A 27,490-nucleotide genomic window follows, 5' to 3' on the forward strand; every position below is an offset into this window, starting at 1 on the left:
ATGTTTCTGGTTGGACTTGGACCTCTGTTGATGTGTCTGGCTCTGGCACACATGTTCTTTGAGTACCTTTCTGAAGCCAGGCTAACATAACGACTTACAAACTCGACACACTTCTTTTTAGTTTCTAGGTTTTCAGCAGTGAAAAATCTGTTACGGTCAGGCTGCAGGTATCAGACAGCTGACAGCTGAGGTAAGTCACATAGTGCCCTCTGGGTAGTGTAGTTTATGTAACGTTAGGGTCAATCTCTCTAACACTGAAGCTTTCTCTGTCAGCGGTAGAGTACCGGCTACATGCGAGAAGTAGCAGTACACAAGTAGTAAGATTAAAGAGTAAAATGTAGAAATGCTGGTACTGCGTACCGGTGAGTACCGGCCCACTTCAAGCACTGGTCGCCTCAACTCCAAACCCATCTTCATGCCAATAACCAATTTGAACCCCTCCAATCTGGTTTTCGCCCCCTCCACAGCACAGAAACCGCTCTCCTCAAAGTCCTCAATGACCTCCTCACCTCTGCTGACACCGGTTCCCTCAACATCCATATCCTACTTGACCTGAGTGCAGCCTTCAATACCGTGAGCCATAACATCCTGCTCACCAGACTCAAAGATCTCGGTATCGAAGGTACTGCACTCAGCTGGCGCTGTTCCTACCTTTCCAACAGATCCCACTTCATCTCTCTCCATAACCACGCCTCTGCCACAGCCACTCAAGGCGTTCCCCAAGGCTCCGTACTCAGCCCCCTCCTTTTCAACATCCTCTCCCTTGGTCAGATACTCCGCCACTTCAACCTGGACTTCCACTGTTACGCCGATGACACCCAGATCTACCAAATCCCCCCACAATCCTCCCCTCTCCCACATCAACTCCTGTCTGTCAGCTATTAAAACCTGGATTACCTGGAGGACTTCCTCAAACTTTCACACCGGATGTAACTCTTTGAACAATATGGCGCCTAACGTGAGTAGAAACAACGCAGTCGGTTTGTTGTGCTGAGAAAGTGTGTGTGAGCTCCAACAGTACTGGTCCATCAGAGCCTCTGTGTGTCCGGGTGAACCTCTCTGAATAGACTTTGTGCTGCTCGGTTTGGTAAAGTTAAAAAGATATTCACAGATTCGAAGTTCTGGGGATCAGTAACTTCTGAGCAAAACGTTATTAAATAAGGTAAACAACGACCTACAAACTCATTTTCATCAAAACGAGCCGTCCTCCAACCTGGAGAAATAACATTGATCTCTACGAGCAGCTGGCAGTGAGACGACAGTAAGACGAGTGCTTAGGGGCCGTCTACAAACAACGAAAAGAGATGACAAAAATATTTATTAATTTAACCACACTTCTTTCAGTTACATTTACATTTCAGTTGTGACACAAAAACACAGCGTTTACAGTAAAGCAAAAACCAAAGAAATTGGCTCAGCAAGCATCTCTACAGTTTCATTTATCGCTGCTGCTCTCACCAAAAAATCTAATGTTTTGCACGGCTACATGTAAATGGGAATATTGGTGGAATAGTCACTTTCATTAGCCCCATGAACAGCTTTCCGTCTTTTATGGAATTAGGGCAAAATCTGGAATATTATGTGCATGTAAACTTACTGATTGACATTGTGGGACATTGGGTTCAGAATTCTCAACCTGGCAACCCTGTAAACTTTGAGTCTGGGGAGGAGGGGCCGGCTCTCTCCAGTATTCTGAATTTGGACTGCAGTAACCATTTTAAAAACGCTGTCAGTATTACATATTACACTTAAATTATTATTTCTCCCCTGTGTGGACGCGCAAGTGTGATTTCAGATGTTGCTTTCGTATAAATCTTTTACTACAAACTGAACAACTAAATGGTTTTTCCCCTGTGTGGATTCTCATGTGTTGTTTAAGAGTTTGCTTTCGGGTAAATCTTTTACTACAAACTGAACAACTAAATGGTTTCTCCCCTGTGTGGACTCTCATGTGTCTAACCAAACTGCTAGGCTTACAGAAACTTGCTTTACAAACTGAGCAGGTGAAACATGTTTCTTCTGAATGAAGTCTCATGTGACTCATTAAGGTTTTCTTCAGAAGGTATCTTTTACCACAAACTGAGCAACAAAATGGTTTCCCTCCTGTTTGGACTCCAGAGTGTTTCTGCAGATGTTTCTTGCGGCCAAAGCCTCCAGCACATTCAGAGGAGATAACTGATGTGTTTCCAGTATTACATTCCACATCACTTACAGCTACTTCATTGTTTTGCAGAGGGTTTAAACCTGACTGAAGTTCCCTAGTCTCCTCCCAGTCACCACTGTCATCAGTCTGAAATTCAGAGGAGTCTGAAGTCTTGTCATGAGTAGCTGGTTGTAAAGGACTATCTGGATCTGAGTTCCTGGCTGGTTCTGGTCCTCCACAGTCCTCTCCATCAGCTTCTGTTCTCTCCGCTTCTCTGTTCTCCTCAGTTTGGCTTCCATGAAGCTGTGAGGACTGAGCTTTCTCTTCATCTTCTTCACTCTTCACAGGGACAGAAGTGAACAGGAACTTGATATCTGCGTCCTCCAGCCCTTGAAGCTGCTCTCCCTCCTGACTGGTCCAGAGTTCCTCCTGTTCCTCTTTAATGTGTGGGGGGGGCTCTGGGTCCTCCTGGTCCAGACTGGAGCTCCACTCCTGCTGCTCAGGGGGAACCTCTGCTTTAACCACCGACAGCTGCTGGATGTCTGAGGAGAAGAATCAAATACATCCACATGTAGAAAACTGTAATTTCATGTCTGACAGGGCTCCATCTGCGAATGTTTGCATTCTGCGATTATTTTTTCAAAAGTGCATATATTCTTTACAACTATTTTAAACTTGCAACCTGCAAATTTAACAAATTTTTTTCCCCCCCCCCCCATCTCGAAAAATGAGTAATGAGCGAGTCTGTCAGATTTGGCCAATGTGAGTGATTAATCAACTGTATGGGTAATGTTATGTTGTAGTGCTCGTCACAAAATCGTCCACAGTATTGTCTCAGACAAAAAGGACTTGATTTAATCTTGGACCCTAATTTCCTATGTTTGTGTGTCTAAGTGACTGATGGGAACAACAATCTTTGACATTGGGCCAGTATTAAGCGAGATCGCTGCAGTCAGCAGCGGCGAAACAAGCTACAATGTAAGTTAATAGGACAATTGTCCAGCTTGTATTTACCTTCATCATCTTCACTCTTCACAGGGACAGAAGTGAACGGGAACTTGATATCAGCCTCCTCCAGCCCTTGAAGCTGCTCTCCCTCCTGACTGGTCCAGAGTTCCTCCTGTTCCTCTTTAATGTGTGGGGGGGGCTTTGTGTCCTCCTGGTCCAGACTGGAGCTCCACTCTTGCTGCTCAGGGGGAACCTCTGCTTTAACCACCAACAGCTGCTGGATGTCTGAGGAGAAGAATCAAATACATCCACATGTAGAAAACTGTAATTTCACATTGACAAGATCTTTTTACATAATCTGTAGTACGTTTTATATATTAATTATGTTTTATGTTCATTTCTGGGTTATGCATTTACCTAAGGGAAATTAAGTTTAACTTTAAGATAAAGATTACTTTATTTGTCCCGAGGGAAATTTGTCTTGGACATACAGGCTGCAACATAAAACTACATACAATCATAGTTAGGCCTGTAGCAATTATTACATAAGTCTCAATACTTTTTAAGGTTTAGGTTAACTGCATTAAAGTAGTTTTTGTTTATGAAATGGGTCACATCTTTTTCAAGCAAATTAAAGTTTCGAATGAATCCCAGGATACATCTTTTGGTTATTTCACGGTTATGTGACCCAGATAATGTAATAACACAAGTACACAGCCTATGAAGTAGTTTGATATCAAGCCTAACATTGGACCAAAGCACTGTTATGTCAGAGAACCGTTTAACGTTACTAGAAAGTCCGTGTTTTTGGGGTGAGGAGATGATGATGACAGTCTCAAAGAAAAACCAAAACTGTGTGGATATCAAGCCGACGAAAGAAGTGAGCTGAAAAAGACGAGGCAAAGTATAAACAACTAACCAAAGAGTTATTATAACCAAAAATACTAAACCGTCTGTTATGACCTAGTCTCGCTTTGCCAGACCCTCCTCCATAGCGCGATGGAGGAAGGTCTAGCATCTAGCTAGTCCACATAGCATTCAGGGATGGGAGGAAGACTTGCTCTGGTTTATTTGCATTTCTTTAAACCAAATCACAATCGTCTTGGGCGGTGCCTCTGCAAAATAGCCTCTGGAAGGAACTTGTTTTGGTGGAACATGTGTACGTTTAAAAGTAGTTTTAGTCGTGCAACAGAAAACTCAGATTGGACAGATAGTCTAGCTAGCTGTCTGGATTTACCCTGCAGAGATCTGAGGAGCAGTTAACCATAGTCCTCAGAAATCCACCAGAGTTTAGAACACCAACACAAAGGAAGAGGAAGGTAACAAATATCCGGCCTAAATGAGGGAAATCTGGCAGATTTTCCGGCGGCAACGGAGCAATCCCGGAAGTGGAACATCAAGGATATAGACTAGGTTTTAACCTTACTGCAGGTACATGTCACAGCTCAGAGGCACATCACCGCCACCGTGTGGTCTGGAATCGCTGCACTGTCATTATCTGGGTCACCTAACAGTGATATAACCAAAAGATGTATTATTACAGATGATGTTACTATAACCAGGTGTCCTGGAAACATTTGAATGGTTACAGCTCTACTTAAAATGCAGTAACAGACAAAGTGCATTCAAATGTGCAACACGGCCCCTAATTTCACACCCTCCGTATGTCCTGAATTTAGGAGATTCACTAATAGAGGGATGAGCTGAAACCAGAGAATGTTTGTCACAGGGGGCATATTTATACCTTTAATAACTACATTACCCTGAATATACATAGGCCTACATGCCTTTACTGAAGTAACATTTTAAACAGAACCTTTACTTCTAACAGTTTCATTTGTACCTTTACTTCAGTATCGGTTGTGAATATTTCCTTCCTGGTTTCCCAGCAGATTAAATGTATAATAACAATGAAGCTGTACCAACCTGCTCTGTGTAACCGGACTTCAGGGTTTAAAACAGCGTCCAGAAGTTTCTGTTGTCGGTGATTCTCTTTTGAACTGAACTCAAGTTCCTCCTCGTACTCTTCTATCGTTCTCTCAAACAGCCCAAATATCTCTTCAGCAGCCGCAGTTAGTCGCTGGTTCACAAAAGCTCTCAGCATTTTAACTTTAGACATTTTTACTAAATCACAGAAACTTTTCCTTCAGACAGACTCCGTTAAAATCGATTTTTCACTGTAGAATAGAGTAATACTATTCAGTGGCCCACTTTCATGGCATGGACTCAACCATTCTCACCTGACTTCATTCATTCCCAATCATGGTCCAAACTCACCTGACTTCACTCACTACTAATCATGGCCTACTCTGTAAGTCCCACCCATTTCCTTTGTCCTGGCTGGCAGCAACATGAGACAGCATGTGAGGGCCCTCTGTTCTCACGATTCAGGTGCAAATTCTATGGTTGTGTGTGAAAAAGTGAGTTTACCGCCTTCCTCATATGTTGTGTTACTATAATGGTTATTTGCAAGTGGATGTGATTTAATGCTTGACCAGTATATATATATATATATATATATATATATATATATATATTGGTAAATGCTGAATTGTCATCTTGCCTATTTGCCTTGAGACTACAGGAGTAATATTGCGTGTAAGTGTGCAGTGCACATGATTTGTTAATTGTAGCCTTTAGCAAATACCAGTATCCTTATAACCTGATTTAGTTCAATTTCTTATGTAATTGTCAATGTAATGTTTATCTGTTATATAGTACTCCTAAATTTAAGCAGTGCTAGGCCTACCCCTCACCCCCTCGGGTAAGAGTACTTGTTTGTTTAGGTATCTAATCATTAAGTTTGTTGATGTTATATGTTGATTAACTGTATTGTAATTTGTGTCTTTTCTGTTTATCATTCATAGAAAAAAACATAACTGTCAAGCCTCATCTGCTTTCGCCCTGAATGTGTACAGAGTAAATAAATGGCTTAAACGTAAACACCTGTTGTCCTTCATACATTCTTGCCGATGTACCATGGCGATGGTCAACTCCTAAAACCCCAATCCAAAGGGACTCTACAGAATCACTCTGATATATTAAAGAGATAATGTGAGATCAGTTGTGGGCCATGTTGAAGAAGAAACAAGGATGTACACACTTAACCACACTTCTCTTTCATTTACAGTTACGTTTCAGTTGTGGCACAAAAACAGCGTTTACAGTAAAGCAGAAACAGAAGAAATTGGCTCAACAAGCATCTCTACAGTTTCATTATCTCTGCTGCTCTCACCAACACACTTGTGACTTTGGACATGAAATAGCAAAGTGAATATTTTATCAAAAACCATTACAGCTTCAAGGTTATGATATGTTGACCAGTAAGATGATTCCCACCTTGTTACAAACTGACATGTAACCATGTGTAATGTAACGTGTATACAAGCTGTTTTTAGTACTTATTTTGTAGAGCATGCAACAACTAACCTTTTATTTATCTACACATAAACTTAGTCAAAGTTAATCATATGGTAGGAAGGCTAGAATTTTATTTAATGTTTATATATTGTCGCAAACTACGTGGAAGAAGTCAAAGAGCCAAAGATGTTGAAATCTACGGAAGTTTATCTTCTTCACACTCTTGATACACAGAGTTCATCAATCTACTCCAGCGTCTCAGTCATGGTATCCCAACCAATGTAAATAAACATGAACACAAAATCAAGACTAAAACCTAGGTAACGTAAACACTAACAGAACATCATTTACACACTTAAACTAGGACAGGAACCGTTAATAACCTAGTCCCATGATCCTTTGCACATCCTGCCGGCCGTTACAATATTAAAGTGATGGTCGGAGTAATTTCATCCTAGGCTGCTTTGCACCTTGACCTCGAGGCCAAACAACTCTCATAAGCTTTGTTCACTTGTTATAACGTTGGTCGAGTTAGCGTTATCAGCTGGTTAGCTTAGCGCAGGCGCTAATAAATCCACGTTTGTATCTCGTAAATTACCCCACTAATAATGCCTGGAATGATACCAAACTTCTACAGTAGTACAAATAGTTTCTGTACTTACTCCGAACCATCACTTTAAGGATGTTGTGTAGTTTTGATATTTCATTTATTTTAGTCACTTTTGTCCATGCAGTTGTCATGTTCCTCCTCAGTTTCTTATCAATGTGCTCTGAAATGGACTTTACACATGTAAATATGTGTATGACTATATAAAAAAAAAGATGACGTACGTGTGTTTTCGAAGGCTATTTTGGAAAAATAAATGATTTGAAGTCTATTAAAAGTGGGTCGCGACTTAATGACCACGGGAAAATGTGGGTCACAGGGTGAGACTAATTGAAAACCTCTGGCCGTACTGATGACAGTATATTGGTACTTATTAAAGAAACCACATATATTACATTTGTATAGATCTTGTTTCGCTGTTTCAATAATAACCACTGCAGAACAACTTTAAAAATACGTTGGGGGCGTCGCAAAGATGGCGACCATCGAGTGTGAGTAGTGTCCAGTGATCTAACTCAACATTTGGACGCTTTGAGTTCAGCATCCGCGCAGTGCACTGCATGTGGCCACACTTCGGTGTGGACGCCCTATGCACGAAAAATAGTTAGTACACAGATTTTCTGTTCTTGAAAGTAGTAGAACAGAAAATCAGGATGTTGGATGACTACTAGCATCTGGCTAACATACAGTACGTTTACATGCACGCCAATATTCTACTATTATTCCAAATATGACAATATTCTGAATTTGATACAGGTCATGTCAACAGCATATTCCGGTTGGATATTTAGAATAAGGCCTTTGCATCACTGTGTCCACATTCAACTATTTCTATCAAAATATCTGTTCAAATACGAATATAAATGATCTATTATAGTTTTAAGTTAATTTAATGGTGTAAAACTTCAGTGTAACTTCTTACCTTTTAACGCTATATCGCTTTAACTGTTTAGCTTTTACTTTACAAGAGCCGGCTAAAGTACGCTATCAGCGGTGAATCAGCCGTGTGCTACCCTTGGCCATAACCGGACACCCCTATCTCCTCGCTGTAAACATTGGGCACTGATGGTTTTTCGGGGGTATTAAGTCCCATCAAAGGTGTCAAAACTACCAGATCGTACTTCCGTCCTTCACAATAAAATGACATGCTTCAACAACTCTGAATTATGCAATAAGAGCTCCTTCATTTCCAGTACAGTAAAAATGGAAACTTTTAAGAGGGAAAGATTGTCGCAAGTGTTCTTACTTCTTTCCCTCATCAAAGTCACTTTCATACACTAATTAGATTAATTAGTAAATGTCCATGAACATATATGAAAATTCATTCGTAGATTGGTAGATGGGTATAGATCAATTCTGCTAACATTTTTGGTGACGATCGGAAACAAAACGTACTGCGAAAAGGCCGGAAAGTGCATCAGGTCGTAAGTGTCCGAATATGGCCAACAGCAGCGAGTGGTGTCCGAACATGGACACAGTGACGCTAAGACATGTGGGATATTACGGTATTATTTCGGGTTTTAGAGGCATACTTTGGATATGTATACAGTGCATTCAGAATATGTGTCTCAATCAGGGTTTTTACCGCAGGCTTATGGTCAGCTCTGTGCGTTGCTATCATTACTGTAAATCAACAGGCCAACAGTTTGCAAGGCTGGAGACCAGATAAGAAGGAGAAACAGCTACTTTTAAACATTATCAAAGACTTGGATATCAACAGGTTTTTGGATATGTGCACACATCGCTAAACCGACCTTTTCAAGAAGCTGGTTGAAGGAATGAAAGCGGGACGCTGTGTTCACACGGTCTAACAAGTCCTCCGCCGCTGGTAAACTTTGAAATGTTTTGCACGGCTACATGTAAATGGGAATATTAGTGAAATATTCACTTTTATTAGCCCCGTAAACAGCTTAGTCAGAATATCGTCTTTTTCGGAATTAGGGCAAAAACAAGAATATTATGTGCATGTAAACGTACTGATTGACATTGTGGGACATTGGGTTCAGTATTCTCAACCTGGCAACCCTGTAAACTTTGAGTCTGGGGAGGAGGGGCCGGCTCTCTCCAGTATTCTGAATTTGGACTGCAGTAACCATTTTAAACGCTAGCTGTCAGTATTACATATTACACCTTTTAACAAGTAATTATTTCTAGCCTGTGTGGACAGCCAAGTGTTTGTTAAGACTTTGCTTGTGTGCAAATCTTTTACTACAAACTGAACACATAAATGATTTGTGCCCTGTGTGGACAATAAAGTGTCGTTTCAGAGTTTCAGATCTTGCAAATCTTTTACTACAAATTGAACAACTAAATGGTTTCTCCCCTGTGTGGATGACCAAGTGTCGTTTCAGAGTTTCCTTTAGTGCAAATCTTTTACTACAAACTGAACAACTAAATGGTTTTTCCCCTGTGTGGATTCTCATGTGTTTAACCAAATCGTCAGGCTTACAGAAACATGCTTTACAAACTGAGCAGGTGAGACATTTTTCTTCTGAATGAAGTCTCATGTGACTCGTTAAGGTCTTCTTCAGCGAGAAGCTTTTACCACAAACTGAACAACTAAATGTTTTCCCTCCTGTTTGGACAGAGTGTTTCTGCAGATGTTTCTTGTGGCCAAAGCTTCCAGCACATTCAGAGGAGATAACTGATGTGTTTCCAGTATTACATTCCACATCACTTACAGCTACTTCATTGTTTTGCAGAGGGTTTAAACCTGACTGAGGTTCCCTAGTCTCCTCCCAGTCTGCATTGTCATCAGTCTTGTCATGAGTAGCTAGTTGTAAAGGACTATCTGGATCTGAGTTCCTGGCTGGTTCTGGTCCTCCACAGTCCTCTCCATCAGCTCCTGTTCTCTCTAACTCTCTGTTCTCCTCAGTTTGGCTTTCATGAAGCTGTGAGGACTGAGCTTTCTCTTCATCATCTTCTTCACTCTTCACCGGGACAGAAGTGAACGGGAACTTGATATCAGCCTCCTCCAGCCCTTGAAGCTGCTCTCCCTCCTGACTGGTCCAGAGTTCCTCCTGTTCCTCTTTAATGTGTGGGGGGGGCTCTGGGTCCTCCTGGTCCAGACTAGAGCTCCACTCCTGCTGCTCAGGGGGAACCTCTGCTTTAACCACCAACAGCTGCTGGACGTCTGAGGAGAAGAATCAAATACATGCACACGGAGAAAACTGTTAGAAAACTGTAATTTCATCAGAATTAGATTTATTGGCCAAGTATACGGAAGGATAAGGAATTTGACTTCAGTAGGTGTTAACTCTCTATGCATTCAACAAATAGACACGTAGCAGTAACATACTGTACAATAGAGACAACAATATACATATAGGCACATATCAACATAATATACAAAATTACAAATAAGACATAATATCAAGACACATGGAGTGGGATATTAAGTGCAAAAAGTAATAGTGAAAAGTAGTGTGCAAGATGCATATGGAATGATAGGTATGTAATATGTAGAGAAGTGGGTGAGTGGCCAAAGTAGGGATGACCCCACTTATCAAGTGTTCAGTAGAGTGATGGCAATGGGAAAGAAGCTGTTCTTATGTCTGGTTGTTTTTGTGCAAAGGGATCTGTAGCGCCTGCCAGAGGGGAGGAGGTTAAAGAGAGTGTGTCCAGGATGTGTGGGGTCTTTGGTGATGTTCTCTGCCTGCTTCCTGGTTCTACCAGTGTACAAGTCATGGAGGGAGGGCAGGGGGGCACCAATGATTTTTTCAGCTGTCCGAATTGTGTGTTGTAGTCTGTGTTTGTCCTGTTTTGTGGCTGCCCCAAACCAAACAGTGACGGATGTGCAGACGATGGATTCAATGGCAGCAGTGTAGAAGATGGCCAACAGCTCTTGTGCTAGGCCATGTTTCCGCAGTTGCCATAGGAAGTACATCCTCTGCTGAGCCTTTTTAATGATGGTGGTGATGTTGGACTCCCACTTCAGATCCTGGGAAATGATGGAGCCCAGAAACTTGAATGAGTCCACATTTGACAGTGGGGTGTTGGATATTGAGAGGGGGGGCAGCACTGTGGGGTGTTTCCTAAAGTCCACCACCATCTCCACAGTCTTTAAAGTGTTTAGCTCTAGGTTGTCTTGACTGCACCAGAGCACCAAATGATCAACCTCTTGCCGATATGCAGACTCGTCACCATCCTGGATGAGCCCAATGACAGTGGTGTCGTCAGCAAATTTTAAGAGTTTGACAGCTGGGTCCTTGTAGGTACAGTAATTTGTGTAGAGCAGTGGGGAAAGGACACACCCCTGTTGTGCACCAGTGCTGATTGTCCGTGTTCCAGATGTGACATCTCTCAGCCGTACATGCTGACTCCTGTTTGTCAGGAAGCTTGAGATACAATGAGCTGAGAGTTTGGAGGTAAGGATTCCAGGTATGATAGTGTTGAACGCTGAGCTGAAGTCCACAAACAGGATCCTGACGTAGGTCCCTGGCTGGTCAAGGTGTTGCAGGATGAAGTGTTGCCCCATGTTCACTGCATCATCCACTGACCTGTTTGTCCTGTAGGCAAACTGCAGGGGGTCCAGCTGGTGACATGATGTTTTTGAGGTGGGTCAGCACCAGGTGTTCAAAGGACTTCATGGCGAATGAAGTCAAGGCCACAGGCCTATAGTCATTCAGTCCAGTAATGGAGGATTTCTTGGGGACTGGGCTGATGGTGGAGCTTTTGAAGCATGAGGGGACTTCACACAGCTCCAGTGATCTGTTGAATATTTGTGTGAAGATTAGTGCTAGCTGGACAGCAGAGGCCCTGAGACAGGAGGGTGTTACACCATCAGGGCCTGGTGCTTTACGGACATTTTGCCTCTGAAAGAGGTGGCAGACATCCTGCTCACATATGATGAGTGTGGATTGAGTATCGGGGGGGAGGGGTAGCCAGGTGAGTGGTGGGGGCCGCAGTTGGTCTGGGATGGGGGAAGTGACGGGTTCCAAATGGTCGGTTAGGACAGAAGACAAACATTTCTCTCATTTAACGTGGTTTATTATAGATGGAATAATAATAGAACTTGTATACTCTTGGTATACAAGGATTCTTTCAGTTTGAGAAGCCACAGTCAGTGGGTGCTGTTACTGTTGCCCCTCGCCCCAAAAGAATACTGAATACTAGTTACATGAGATTATATAGAAATGTGCAAGCTATTATGATTGGCTAATACTAAGGTGAGGCAACCGTGGTTTAGACTTGGCGCTTCCTTGTTGGTGCACAGGCTAGGATGGGCTCTTATAGCTGGTGATGTCTTGAAGGCCTCTCCACAGTGCTGCAGAGTCGTTGGCTGAAAAACGGTTTTTCAACTTTTCAGAGTAGCTCCTTTTAGCTGCTGCTTTTAATTTTTTTATTTGTAAGTGGGAATGAGATGAATCAAGCAATGATCAGAGCGACCAAGAGCTGCGCGGGGAACAGAGTGGTATGCCCCTTTAAGAACTGTGTAGCAGTGATCCAATGTGTTATTGTACAGTTAATGTGCTGTATGAATTTCGGTAGTTCGTGGTTTCATTTAGCTCTGTTAAAATCTCCCATAATAATGAGCAATGAGTCCGGATATTTGTGTTCTGAAAAGTATACTTGATTTTGTGATAGTTTACAGTGCGTCACTCACGTCAGCTTGTGGTGGAATGTAAACACCGACCAGAATGAATGAAGAAAACTCCTGCAGTGAATAGAACGGCTTACAGTCCAGAAAAAGTGATTCAAGTTTGGGCTGCAGTGTTTACTGAGAACTGTGACATCTGTACACCAACTTTCATATATGTAGAAGCAGATTCCACCTCCTTTCCCTGATAGCTCTTTTTGCCGATCTGGGTAGATGTAGTCCATTGTCAGGAATGAGTTGGAAGTGGAGTGGAGTGAAAGCCTCTACAGTGAAATACAGTCTAGTCAGCTGCAAATATGGCTTGACCCCAAAAAAATTTGAACAAAAGATTTCTCAGTGGTTAACAGTAGTATCAGATGTACTTAAAAACATACTAAAAGTTTACCAAAGTTTGACTCCAAGAAAGGCCCCATTTTCAAAATGGCGGCCGTCAGGTCCTTAAAATGACCATTACTCCTTTGTATTCCTCCTAGACCAGGAATACTGGTGCCTGATACATGTTTTGCCCATGTACTATTGTAATTAGCATATTTGCATGATAAAGAAGTGATTACAAGTACAACTGAATTTTAAAGCAATTGGTTACAAGCATATTTAATGTGAAAAATAACAATTTAATAATACAATTTCAAAGTAATTGCATATTTCTCCTTTCTCATATCGTTTTGCTTAGTGTTAGTGGTTTCTGTGGTTCATAACCATTCTTTTGATTCCAACAAAGAATACATACAACTGTGTGATACTGTAAAATTAGTCAAAACAGGGCTGCTACACTCAGTACCGCTAACGAAAGTTACGAATGTAACTACGGTTCTATGAATCCTGGATGACCGCCAGAGGCAGTGTTTCACACTGAATATATTCCATATTGCGCTTGTGCAGGTCGAGTATTTATATCAACAAAGTCACCTGTGACCTCGGGGGGGGCCTAGCCAAGGTATTAAGTTCGGGTGTCACCCCGAGCTCATTCCTTCAGAATCTTCTCGCAGGTTTGCAAGATTCCTAGTGACCAAGAACTCGGACGGTCATTCAGGGTTCATAGAACTGTATTTACATTCGTAATTTTCGTTCTATTTCATCCTTACTGACCGCCAGAGCCAGTGTTTCACACTGGATATGCCGATTTCAGGTAGTTGCAGTGCCCAGCGGTGGCAAATACTGGCAGACAGTCCAACATTTTAATGAGGTAAACAATATCAAATGTCAGTATTCTCTTCCACCATCTTCTGAATTGCTGAAAATTGTGAATTTAGTTTTGTTGAGTTTAGTATAATCCCACCTTTATACTCAAAATGATCTATAGAGGATGCATTACATATGTATTACCTTATTCAAATTGAATTGAGTGACCATTTTAGAGGATTCACACACACACACACACACACACACAGTAATAGCGTTACTGAAGACTAGCTCATGCTCCATAGTTACGTTACTCCAAGCTTCTTCCCTTGTGAACACCTCCACTCTTCACTCTACACACACTATGTGCCGATCTGCACACTGCGGTTTACCTTTTCCTGCTACAACTGAATTCCCATGGGACTTCAGCGCAAGACTACAGCCAGCCTTCTGTAACGCTGTTACTTTACAAGAAACAGACATCATTTGGCCCGTTTCCATGTAGTTACATAGTCACTGATATGATCATAACCACTACAGTGCTCAATTACCTATTTTTGAGGGGGAAATAAACTTTTTTCGCCGCAATAATTTCGCCGCGAAAGCATGAACTGTCCTCTGGAGGACATCCACCAGACCAGCGGGCACCTGTGGATTGTTGTCGGCCGCGGCAGGCGGGGAAGGCGGGGAGGAAGTAGAAGGATGCCGGTCGGGCCTGCTAGCCTGGCTAAGGCAACTAACACACCGTTTTCCACTGCAGAGACTACTATTCACCAACGCCAGATGGATCGCACACAAAATGGATATATATGCTACAAATACACACAGAACTGCTGCTTGATGATTATTACCGAAGCCTGGCTGAACACACTCACTCATCCCAGATGGCAGCTATCAGCTAACAGGGTAGAGGAATTTAAACAATGTCTGAGTTGAATACGCATCTTGTTGTCATGTAAGGACCCTGTTCATGTTGCACAGACATTTTAATTGCATTTTGTGTCTGTTAAGAGGCACAAAGGCACTCTTTATGATATGCCCTCAAAACTGCCGTTTTAGCTAAGTGGGAGCTCTCGGCATTAGCTGCAGCAGCTCCATGTTGCTAGCACCAATTCGGCTCGTTTTTTTTGCTATCGACAGTACTCACATACTTATAGCGATCAAGATTAACGTAAAAATTCTCTCTCTCTCTCTCTCTGATGCATCTTGTCAGCAGTGCGCGCGCAGGCAGGCAGATAGGCAGGCAGGCAGGCAGACAGGCAAGCAGGCTGGCAGACAGGCAAGCAGACAGGCAAGCAGGCCTGTCTGCTTTTGTATTCACGAAACTGCAACATTTCAAAGTGGCTTGTTTGGTGCATATTTTTCCATGTAGCTCTCTCAGTCTCGGCCATCCTTACCAGATGGGTCTGGCCCATGAGTTTGCTCTGGGGCAGGGCATAGACATATGGGGCGGGGGGAGCTGCCCCCCTGGTGGCTGAAATGGATAATTGCATTGTTTAAAAAATGAGTGGAATAATTCTGGCATGATCAGATATTTTATAAATATCTTAAATAATACAAAACAACTAAATGATGGTAGGTAATACATCTGATTTCATATACTGCTTTAGTAAATAAAATATTACCTGGCTGACGATGGGAGCAGCAGGACGCAAAAAACGAAAATGACTGTTGCACTATGTCTGGACATCTTACCGTGCCAAGGTTACAATAAAGGTTTCCTAAATGCCACATTTGATGTCAGCTTACTAATTAATTGCGGGTTTTGTGTAGATTTGGACTTTTATTCCACCTTTTTTAAACGGCGAAGTGGAGAAAGCCTAGTGACGAGTCCACAGCAACCAGTTTGTGTGTTGAATGTTACCCAGTGTGCTTTGCTGAATGGTCTCAATATTTTATTTCATGTGAATACTAGTTTACTAGAGGAGTAACTTAGTGTTTGAAGTAATGCAGTAATGCAGGAAGTGTGCATTTAGTTTCCATGCTTATTGTGTTTCCACAACAATGTTAGTGAGTAAATCTACTGAAATGGGCCCCCCCCCACCATAACAGAGGAGTGGGATGCGTCAGATCAGAATGGCTGTAAAAAACAACAACAATGGAAATCTGTATATATTTGCCAAACGCAAACCAGTACAGAACGTATTGATAAATTGCTGGGGGAGGGTCATGCCTTTTTTCCAAATCGTTTTGGAGGGTCATAGAAGTTTTTTTTACTGGCGAGGGGAGAGTCATGTCTTTTTTGGCTAAAGGTCCCAAAACTCCTCCGGTGGCCCCTTAAATAAATAACGAACAGTCCCTAACTTCTGTCTTGCTAACATGCATGAGCTACTAGCTAATGTAATAAGTTAGCTAAGGTTTAGCTGAGGCATCATGGCCCTACAGGCTGATGTACTGTCCTTAATGGAGACACTCCAGGTGAACAGCTACGGTAAAATCTGTCTAATAACGTCATCACAATCGCCACATTCATATGCAAATTAGGCGCTAATTTGCATACATTTGACAAGGCTCTGCAGGTTAACAGGATAAACAAAATACACACAACAGTTAAACACTTAACAGAGTATTCTGACAGTGTCTTATAGTACTTTTACTTTAGTAAAGGTTGGGAATAGCTCTCCCTCCACTGGTTTCCAAGAAGTTTAAATAGAGGGAAGAGAGGGACGGAGAGAAAGGGAAGTGATAATAACAATGAAGCTGTACCAACCTGCTCTGTGTAACCGGACTTCATGGTTTAAAACAGCGTCCAGAAGTTTCTGTTGTCGGTGATTCTCTGTTGAACTGAACTCAAGTTTCTCCTCGTACTCTGCTATCGTTCTTTCAAACAGCCCAAATATCTCTTCAGCAGCCGCAGTTAGTCGCTGGTTCACAAAAGCTCTCAGCATTTGGACTTTATACATTTTTTCTAAATCACAAAAACGTTTCCTTCAGACAGACTCCGTTAAAATCCGTTTGCTCACTTTGAAGTGTGCTGTGGGTCTGTGTACTTCCAGCTAGCAAGCTAACTTCATTAGCTTCGCAGGACACCAGGAGATAATTCAGACGTTTTAAAATAAAGGGAACAGCACAGAGTCCATTCAGACAGGTTTATCTGGACACTGTGGGTCCATGAAACATACAGTTTGGTCTCTATCCAATAGTCTCTTCGACTAGATGTGTGGCAGAGTTCAGACTCCGCATTGCGCAAGTCAGCCACGGTAAGTACAACTACTTCCGGTACCGCTTCTTCAAAATAAAAGTTCTTCTCATGGCTTTCTGGCAGAGTAGCAAACCCGACTTCCTAGTTTGTGGATCTTGAGATCCATCTGTGTAAATCTGAAGATCTGTCTCTCCCAGTGATTTTTCAGCCTTTGCTTCACCATACCTGGATATATACTACTTGCATGATGTTTTCCAATATAATGAGGTCTATATACCTCTCCTAGACCCAGCTTCCCCACCTTTTTTTCTGATGTTAAACAAGCAAACACTCCTCCTTCAGAACTGCTTTGGCTGGCTGCTCTTCTTTATATGCCCACAATTTGGCAACATATTGCATATCCAGTTCCTTCAAAATAAAGTAACCAAACTATCATCATGTCTCTGTTGTTTCTGCAGCAGAATGCACCTTTGAAGGGTATTATTTCATACAGTTTAGTATATTAGTGGATCATTATTATTATTACTGATACCTTAACATGTAAGCAGCATTGTGACGTTACCTTAATCCTTGAATCCTGTACTTCTGCTACACAAATCTGTATTTTCATTTTTTTGTTGATCATTTGATTATTTATTTGGGCTGCAAACAAACGCTTATTTAAAGGGGTGATTGAATGATTATATAGGGTATTTTACACTGTTCCTTAAGGTCTCCTAATAGGGTATGTAACATTGGTTGGACTGAAAATTGCCAGAATGCTATTTTATTAGGCCCTTAACTACCCTGTGAATATGGCTCTATTTGGAACAAGAGCTTTTCTTCCAAATATGGTCTGCTCATGAATATTTAGATGAGCTGCGCGCTGATTGGTTAGAGCGAACCCCATAGAAACACATTGGAGACGAGACAGCAGGTCTCATATTTCAGACACTGCAAAGTTATCCGTCGTTTGTCAGGCTATTTCGTTTGTAAATTCACTTGAGACTTTTTAAAGCGAGAAAGCAACTATATAAAGCTCAAATATGGGCCGTTTTACGAAAATTGATGGCTAATTGCAAATTTGGTAAGACGTGTCGGACTTTAGCTAGGAGCTCCACACAGTCTGACGAGAAAACGGCAACCTCCACACCCAGTGAAAGTCACCGTTTCCCTGCGTACTGGACTACTGGAGTACTTGGGGCTGGCTGCCAGCTGCCGGCATAACTAGAGTAGCTATATTTAGCTTTTGAATTTCGTCACGCCACTTATACAACATCTACCCCGAGGTCTTATAAAGCTAACAATGGCGTCCGATTTCAGTTTCATGAATTTTTGTGAACATTAGGGGTTTTGTTAGCTGCGACTGTCCCTTCAATCCTATGTGTACAGATTGCGGCTAGTTAGCTTAATTTTCGGCGTAATTAGAGTATATTTACAGTTTGAATTTCATCACGCCACTTATAGAACATCTACCCCGAGGTCTTATAAAGCTAACAATGGTGTCCGATTTCAATTTAATGCATTTTTGTGAATTTCAGAGGAATTCTAAGAGGAGGCTAGCTAGCTCTCATTGATAGAGCTCCATCCAGCCGCAGGCTCTATCAATGAGACTCGCGGACAAGAGGCGTTTATTTCCCCGATCGTTTGTTTAAATAACTCAACACACATATCCATTAGCAGATTAACTGGAACCTGTGGTAAGAGATTGCTGGCATAACAAGCTCGCTGACCGCGCTCTCACTCACACACACCGGCCATTTAGCAGGAAGAGGGGAGCTGCAGGCCCTGGAGCTCTGTCAAGGCAGCGGCGTTTGGTAGTCCATTAACCCAAAAAACGGTGACTTTGTGCGGGTATGGAGCACCGTGGGCTGCCAGGGTGACGGAGCTCCATCTACCTCACAGCAGGCCAGGGTCTGTGAAGGAAGGCAGGCCGGCGGCGAGGCAGCAACACAGGCAGCACCGGCTGCTGAACTCCGACACAGTCGGACAAAATTTGCAATTAACCATCAATATTCGTAAAACGGCCCATATTTGACCTCTACATAGTTGATTTCTCGCATAAAAAAAGTCTCAGAAGTGAATTTAGTGGTAAAATAGCAGATGAACAATGTATACAATTTCTGAGATCTGCGCGACCTATTCAGAAGACTACCTGACCTCACATCAGTGGTGTAGCCTATGTAAATGTTTGGGCGTGACAAAGACAGAGACTAGAGCCAAATGAGGAGGAGCCGCCGAGTTTACGTCAACTAGGCGGCTCGTTGAGATTAGCCCGTTTTCAGAGGCAGTTTCAAATTGTGAGATTTGCAGAGGAAAGAGGTGTCAATGGGATTTTGAGGTTCTATGTATGTCTTAGTTACCCTCCAAACTGTCGTTATTCAACTATGACAAGGTAAAAATGGGTTTTGCATTCAATCACCCCTTTAAATGAATAGTGCTGTATAGGGAACGTAAAATACTATGACACATTTACACAACTTAAAACAAGTTTAATCAATGAATAAATGGAAAACCAAAAAAGGCACACTGGCTAGAAATCAAAATAGAGACAAAGAGAAACAGAATAACAATGATTGTGTAGCTTCGTTTGAGCTGAAAAAGCTTCGTTTAGAGTCTTGTTTCTGCCTTAAATCTGATCAGTGTTGAACCAAGTCTTGCTTTCAGAACTTCACAATGCTGCCGGAGAAGAAATTGTCTCAGCGAGCATCTCTGCAGCTTCATTTCTTTCTGCTGCTCTCACCAACACACTTGTGACTTTTGACATGACTGAACTGAGAGAATCTTCTATCACAAACTGAACAACTAAATGGTTTCTCCCCCGTGTGGATTCTCATGTGTCTCGTCAAATTGCTTTTGCTACTGAAACTTGTTTTACAAACTGAGCAGTTGAACATTTTCCCTTCTGAATGAAGTCTCATGTGATTCGTTAAGGCCTTCTTAAGAGAGAATCCTTTATCACAAACTGAACAACTTAATAGTTTCTTCCTTGAGTGGACAGCCAAGTGTCGTTTCAGATTTTTACTTTGTGCAAATCTTTTATCACAAACTGAGCAACTGAATGATTTCTCCCCGGTGTGGGAAGCCAAGTGTCGATTAAGATAATGCTTTTGTGCAAATCTTTTATCACATACTGAACAACTAAATGATTTCTCCTTAGTGTGGGTAGCCAAGTGTCGTGTCAGATGTTGCTTTAGTGCAAATCTTCTATCACAAACTGAGCAACTAAATGATTTCTCCCCAGTGTGGACAGTTAAGTGCTGTCTCAGACTACAAGGGTGTGAAAATACTTTACTACAAACTGAGCAACAATGTGTTTTCCCTCCTGTTTGGACTCCAGAGTGTTTCTGCAGATGTTTCTTGTGGCCAAAGCCTCCAGCACATTCAGAGGAGATAACTGATGTGTTTCCAGTATTACATTCCACATCACTTACAGCTACTTCATTGTTTTTAGGGTTTAAACCTGACTGAGGTTCCCTAGTCTCCTCCAAATCACCACTTGCATCAGTCTGAGATTCAGAGGAGTCTGAAGTCTTGTCATGAGTAGCTGGTTGTAAAGGACTATCTGGATCTGAGTTCCTGGCTGGTTCTGGTCCTCCACAGTTCTCTCCATCAGCTTCTGTTCTCTCTGCCTCTCTGTTCTCCTCAGTTTGGCTTTCATGAAGCTGTGAGGACTGAGCTTTCTCTTCATCATCTTCTTCACTCTTCACAGGGACAGAAGTGAACGGGAACTTGATATCAGCCTCCTCCAGCCCTTGCAGCTGCTCTCCCTCCTGACTGGTCCAGAGTTCCTTCTGTTCCTCTTTAATGTGTGGGGGGGGCTTTGTGTCCTCCTGGTTCAGACTGGAGCTCCACTCCTTCTGCTCAGGGGGAACCTCTGCTTTAACCACCGACGGCTGCTGGACGTCTGAGGAGAAGAATCAAATACATGCACATGTAGAAAACTGTTATAAAACTGTAATGTCATGTTGACACTTACTCATTCACCGACGCCAAAACTACATGTTTCATGTCATATTTAATATTTCCAGATCAATACAGTGCAGGAACAGTTTTTGTTTAGAAGCAGAAAAATGCGCCGGTCCGATTGTAGACCATTCGGAACTTATTTCACCAGTAAATTGCTGTTAAATGACAAAAACAGATGAGAAAAGAGTATTTTACGATCACTTTGAATGTACCACGAGGTTTACCAGTTTCAAGTAAACGCACCATTTAGTCCCGTCTGTTGTTTTCCCCGACAACAGCAGTGGCCAATTGCTTGTTTGTGTCTTTAACTGCAGACTGTTTGATGTCTCGGTGTTGGAATCCTCTACAGTGAAATACAGTCACACTTTTACACCGTTAAGCTGTCAGCATTTTAACGGTGTTTTATCCAGCTAACGTTACTAGCTAACGGCAGGCTAACGTTATCTGATGCCAAGTGTAACGTTAGTGCTAACTAGTGTTACATTCAGTGATGCTTCTATTGCCTCTAACGTCTGTTTCGGAGCATCACAGAGCAGTGCAGGCATTTAAGTAGGGATGTAACGGTATGAAAATGTAACCTCACGGTTATAGTGACCAAAATTATCACGGTTTTCGGTATTATCGCGGTATTTTTAAAAGTGTGTTCAATATGTTCAGAAAGCACTGATAGGACTACACAAGCTGAAATAGTTTCGAAAAGTGTAACAGTGTTTATTATATTACAAAAATGTATGCAATAGGCTTGTAAAAACCATTGAAAACAGGCTGCTGAAACACTGGCCCGCTGTAGGGGGTCCGGTAAGAACTTGAACCAGAGATGTCTGACTTTGAGATCCAGGAAGATTTATTTACAACTCCAACATGAAGTTAACTATGAAGTTGTATTTGACGTTACATGTGAAGTTGGATGTGGTTCTGAAATATAAGCAAACAATGCACATTAATAAACAAATGACTTACTATGAACATTATTTACCAAAACAAAATGTTATAGCCACCAGCATATAACAAGAAACAATACTAAGAATTACATTCATTTCTCTGTAATAATTAACATAAATGTGACATATTGCTCAGTAACACAAACTGAGAATAAGCCACATCTATTACAGCACACATATCCATAACGGAGCAAACAGTGTAATACACCTTTAATAGCTAAGCACGTGGCTCCACAGCGCTAGGCTGTACCTTTCTTTTACCGTCTAGGCAGTTTACCTTTCTTTTACCGTCTAGGCAGTTTACCTTTCCTTTACCGTCTAGGCAGTTTACCTTTCTTTTACCGTCTAGGCAGTTTACCTTTCCTTTACCGTCTAGGCAGTTTACCTTTCTTTTACCGTCTAGGCAGTTTACCTTTCCTTTACCGTCTAGGCAGTTTACCTTTCTTTTACCGTCTAGGCAGTTTACCTTTCCTTTACCGTCTAGGCAGTTTACCTTTCTTTTACCGTCTATGCTGTTTACTGGCGATTGCACCTTGCTAACAACACAACCTGAATAGCAACACAAGTAATATTAAACAATCTGCACATCTATCAGCTATGCAATAAGAAACACAGCAACAGCAATATTATCAAGGCGATAATTATATATATGTATATATATATATATATATATATATATATATATATATATATATCTATCTATCTCCAAATAAATGTCATGTCGTAACACAGGCAAAACTTCAGCAGCCTCGGATTAAGCTGGGAACACACAGTTTCAACACTGTGGTAATCCACCGAGATAATGATATTTTAAATGAAAACGGTAATTGTTAACTTCAACATATTTACCGCGGTTTACCGTTACACTGGTAATCGTTACATCCCTACATTTAAGTGGCACCGGAATCCGCGTTGCTATTCCGTCCAGTAGATACCGGTCATTTTGGCCCAGCGCCGTATTATCGGCTCTATGCCCCCAATTCTCTGGTAACTCAACTACCGACTGCAGCTGAAGAGACGGAGCTGTAGCCGGCTCTATGAACCACTTTTAACTAGAGATGTTCCAATACTGCCTAAAACGCTGGTATCGGTATCGGGAAGTACTGGAGTTTATGCACCGATACGATACCACGTAATAAAGCCCTAAAGAAAATCTACGTTAAAGTAGTTTATGTATGTTGTTTTTCCGTTATAACTGACTGTCAAACTGGAGAATTAAAAAAAGTTCTTGAGCGTTCATTGTTCATGTTTCACAAAAGAGTTTAACCTGAGCCAGACCGACAACAAAGATAGAAATAATATCACATCTATACAGAGATAGTAGTATACAGCTGTTATACATCATATCATCCATACAGGGATAGTAGTATACAGCTGTTATACATCATATCATCCATACAGGGATATTAGTATACAGCTGTTATACATCATATCATCCATACAGGGATATTAGTATACAGCTGTTATACATCATATCATCCATACAGGGATAGTAGTATACAGCTGTTATACATCATATCATCTATACAGGGATAGTAGTATACAGCTGTTATACATCATATCATCCATACAGGGATAGTAGTATACAGCTGTTATACATCATATCATCCATACAGGGATAGTAGTATACAGCTGTTATACATCATATCATCTATACAGAGATAGTAGTATACAGCTGTTATACATCATATCATCCATACAGGGATAGTAGTATACAGCTGTTAAAACATAATAAAATATATGACACACTGGTATCAGATCAGTACTCGGTATCAGAATCGGTATTGGGAAGCAAAAAATGGTATCGGACCATCTCTACTTTCAACATGCTCCATTGACGTGAACTTAGAACAGATTTTAACATGCGCCGTTCACATGAACAGAACATTGCGTTGCCTGTATCTTTTCACAGCAACCCTTCATAGAGACTTATCAGCCTACTTTAAGAAACAGCGACAGTAAAAATGCATTTCACACTATTATCATGGTTAAACTTTGCAATTCACATGCATTCCAAACCATGAACGTTGATCCGTACGGACCGCGGATCAACTATGGTCCGATACAACACTAGTTCAACATTAAGCATCGCCCGATGGCCCGTGGCCACAAAAAGTTACTCTCTCACAATTAACCTTCATGATGTCCTCTTTGGGTCATATCTGACCCATTTTCAATACGTTTCTATATCAGAAATTTGGGTTTCTTTCAACCACATTTGGGGGGAAAAAAATAACCTGAATAGTTCCCTACGACGCTCTTTACAAGTAAAATAAATGATCAGTCCACAACTTTCATTGAATTTGGGTGTTTCGTTCAATTTTATAGGATTTGAGGAAAATAATTGATAAAAGAACGTTGAAAAAAGTGGCAAATGTCAGAAAAAAAGCTTCAAAAACGTCCAAAGACGCAGAAGAAATCAACTAAAACGTTGAAAGGAGTGACAAAAAACTTGGCTAAAAGTGACAAACGTTGAAAAAAGTGACAAAAACATTGGTGGAAAAGCAACAAAAGTGTCAACCAGACAACCAAAATGTTGAAAATGTTGACCCAGAAAAACAAAACGTTACTTGGTCGACAGGAAGTCAACACAAGGGTTAAAGCATTGGAGGATTGTTTTGACGAGACTGGTCACACTACTGTTTGGATCCATCAAACACGTTTGCAATACCGACGTAGCTTCAGCTAACAGCAACGTTAGCTAGCCTATGATACTATGGATTCCTACCACAGGACGCCCCGCCCAAGTCCAGTCGGCTTTCAAACGTTAAAAAGCCACCGAAGCACCTTTACATGTGTTTAAGTAATGTAGTTAGTCCGTCTGTGGTGTTTAATCTACTATGGTGCTTTGTTTAATTAGTAACGTTAGCGTGAATGACGACGCAGTAGCGGAAATGGCCGTCATTCATTGTCATTATGCTGTCGTTATTTTTCTAATCTGTAAATAACAACTTGTTTGCTAACATTAGCTAAGGTCCTAAGGGAGTATGACTGTTGATGGTAACTGTTGATTTTGTTTAGATGGGCCAAATTGTAATTATATATGTGATTATTGGTCGGACTGTTGAGCTAAAGCTATGCTAGCGGCAGCTGTCACTTGTTGCCATAGCAACTCCAAATATCCTGGGCTGTAGCCAGAAGAAGCCAGAGAAATTAAAACTCTGTTTTTTGTTCATTAAAGCGAAAAATACAATGTTTTATGATAATAAAGAGGCATGGTTTACTTCGTAGGCTGTGAACCTGCGTATCTGGGTCACATAACTGTGATATATAACAAAAGATGTATCCTGGGATTTATTTAAATTTAATTTGTTTGAAGAAGTAATAAATAAAAATAAAAAATGTATTATTTCACTGAAATTTAATCAATTAATTGTCCAGCATAATTTGGAATTGTTACAGGCCTAGTTGGGCAGTAGCGTTACTAGTTTAGCTACTTCTCAATAGCGTTGCTGTTTTTTTAATCAAATAGCTTGTCATTTGCTTAAGTTAGCTTTTTGTTTAATTGATCAAGTACTGCAGTAGCGTCCAAGCAAGCCAGCGTACATTTTCCCAGCTTCATGCTGCATCACTGGTTCCACGGCCAAACACAGACAAACAAACAAACAAACATAGATGTTTAAAAAATAGCCTCGATGTAGTAAACTAATATTGCCACGTTGATGTAACGTTAGTTAACTGCTTGGTACATTTTTTGGGGGGGTCTAACGTTAGCATCAATGTAGTGAAGCTTCATTTACTGTTGAATAACTGGTAGCGTTAGCTCACTAAACTTCCCAATAGTTTGCCCAATACTGGTGTTGGGGAAATCCTCCGTGTGTCCCTAAAAAGGGAACCAAAACCTGACTCCAATTATTCTACCCCACGTATTCTTAAATTGGTTTTATACCGATCCTACACAATAATCAATGAGACGATAGTACTATTTCGAACTTTTTGGGCATTTCTGCCTGTATTGGACAGGAAAGCAGAGATATGAAAGGGGAGAGAGAGGGGGAAGACATGCAGGAAAGCCGTCACAGGTCGGATTTGAACCCTGGACCTTCTGCGTCGAGGAATAAACCTCTGCACATGTGCGCCTGCTCTACCAACTGAGCCCAACGGCCACAGTATTTTTTTGTTTAAGATTATTTTTTGGCCATTTTTAGGCCTTTATTGACATGACAGCTGAAGAAATGAAAGGGGAGGGGGAATGACATGCAGACAAGGGCCGCAGGTCGGAGTTGAACCCGGGCCCTCTATATTAGAGCCCGACCGATATATCGGCGGGACGATATTAAGCATTTTCCAAACTATCGGTATCGGCATTTATAATGGCCAATACAAAAAAATAAAATAAAAACGGACGAAACCCCCTTCAACCATGTTCTGAGTGTTGGCGTTGTGTAGTCTGTCCACCAGAGGGCGCTCTACAACCTCCCTGTTGGCTACACTGATGTTTTTGTTATTGTCTTTTTGTTCAAAGGACTTTAAGTTTCATATCTTAAGTTTTGTATTTTTTATACATTTTATTTATCAGAACTTTAATATATTTTGATGTTCCTCTGTTCTGTTATTATTTTGAAACTGCACCATCATATTATTTTAGTGAGGACTCATAAATAATTACAAATAACTATGTTAAGGAAATCTGTTTGTGTTTTGTCACGCATTTCTGGACTTATTTTTAAAATATATATCAGCCGATATATATCGGTATATTGAATTTTTAAATCATCAAATATTTATATCGGTCTTAAAAATCCTTCATCGGTCGGGCTCTAGAGATGGTCTGATACCATTTTTTGCTTCCCGATACTTGAACTTGCGTGTGTGCGTGTGTCATATATTTTATTATGTTTTAACAGCTGTATAGATGATATGATGTATAACAGCTGTATACTACTATCCCTGTATAGATGATATGATGTATAACAGCTGTATACTACTATCCCTGTATAGATGATATGATGTATAACAGCTGTATACTACTATCCCTGTATAGATGATATGATGTATAACAGCTGTATACTACTATCTCTGTATGGATGATATGATGTATAACAGCTGTATACTACTATCTCTGTATGGATGATATGATGTATAACAGCTGTATACTACTATCTCTGTATGGATGATATGATGTATAACAGCTGTATACTACTATCCCTGTATGGACGATATGATGTATAACAGCTGTATACTACTATCCCTGTATAGATGATATGATGTATAACAGCTGTATACTACTATCTCTGTATGGATGATATGATGTATAACAGCTGTATACTACTATCCCTGTATGGATGATATGATGTATAACAGCTGTATACTACTATCTCTGTATGGATGATATGATGTATAACAGCTGTATACTACTATCTCTGTATAGATGTGATATTATTTCTATCTTTGTTGTCTGTCTGGCTCAGGTTAAACTCTTTGTGAAACATGAACAAACAAACAATGAACGCCACAGAACTTCTTCTTTTATTCTGCAGTTTAACAGTCAGTTATAACGGAGAAAGAACATAAATAAACTACTTTAACGTAGATTTTCTTTAGGGCTTTATTGCGTGGTATCGGATCAGTGCATAAACTCCAGTACTTCCCGATACCAGCGTTTTAGGCAGTATCGGAGACGATACCGATACTGGTATCGGAACATCTCTATCGGGCTCTACTCTATATACGTGCCCGC

General features: G+C 41.1%; 3 protein-coding genes across 6 annotated transcripts in view; all 3 read right to left on the reverse strand.

Annotated features, from left to right (window-relative positions):
• Window positions 1–1,756: 1,756 nt before the first annotated feature.
• Window positions 1,757–5,210, reverse strand: LOC144521646 (uncharacterized). Its single transcript, XM_078256204.1, has 2 exons — window positions 5,018–5,210; window positions 1,757–2,685 (listed from the first exon to the last, which is right to left on the reverse strand). Exons 1-2 carry the CDS (start codon window positions 5,208–5,210, stop codon window positions 1,757–1,759), a joined length of 1,122 nt encoding a protein of 373 aa, XP_078112330.1.
• A 909-nt stretch (window positions 5,211–6,119) lies between these two features.
• Window positions 6,120–16,976, reverse strand: LOC144521782 (uncharacterized). The gene is made up of 2 exons (XM_078256390.1): window positions 16,490–16,976; window positions 6,120–10,191 (listed from the first exon to the last, which is right to left on the reverse strand). The coding sequence occupies exons 1-2, from the start codon at window positions 16,680–16,682 to the stop codon at window positions 9,209–9,211; spliced, it is 1,176 nt and encodes a 391-aa protein (XP_078112516.1). The 5' UTR covers window positions 16,683–16,976; the 3' UTR covers window positions 6,120–9,208.
• A 2,395-nt stretch (window positions 16,977–19,371) lies between these two features.
• LOC144521776 (uncharacterized) overlaps window positions 19,372–27,490 on the reverse strand; it is a 35,495-nt gene continuing 27,376 nt past the window's right edge. For 3 of the 4 annotated variants that reach the window (XM_078256378.1, XM_078256379.1, XM_078256380.1), the window contains one exon: window positions 19,372–20,807. In XM_078256378.1, the coding sequence (XP_078112504.1) occupies window positions 19,621–20,807 (1,187 nt within the window). In that variant the 3' untranslated portion in view covers window positions 19,372–19,620. The other variant, XM_078256382.1, reaches the window with a different exon arrangement.

This window comes from Sander vitreus, chromosome 8, assembly GCF_031162955.1.
Source record: "Sander vitreus isolate 19-12246 chromosome 8, sanVit1, whole genome shotgun sequence".
Lineage (NCBI taxonomy): Eukaryota > Metazoa > Chordata > Actinopteri > Perciformes > Percidae > Sander > Sander vitreus.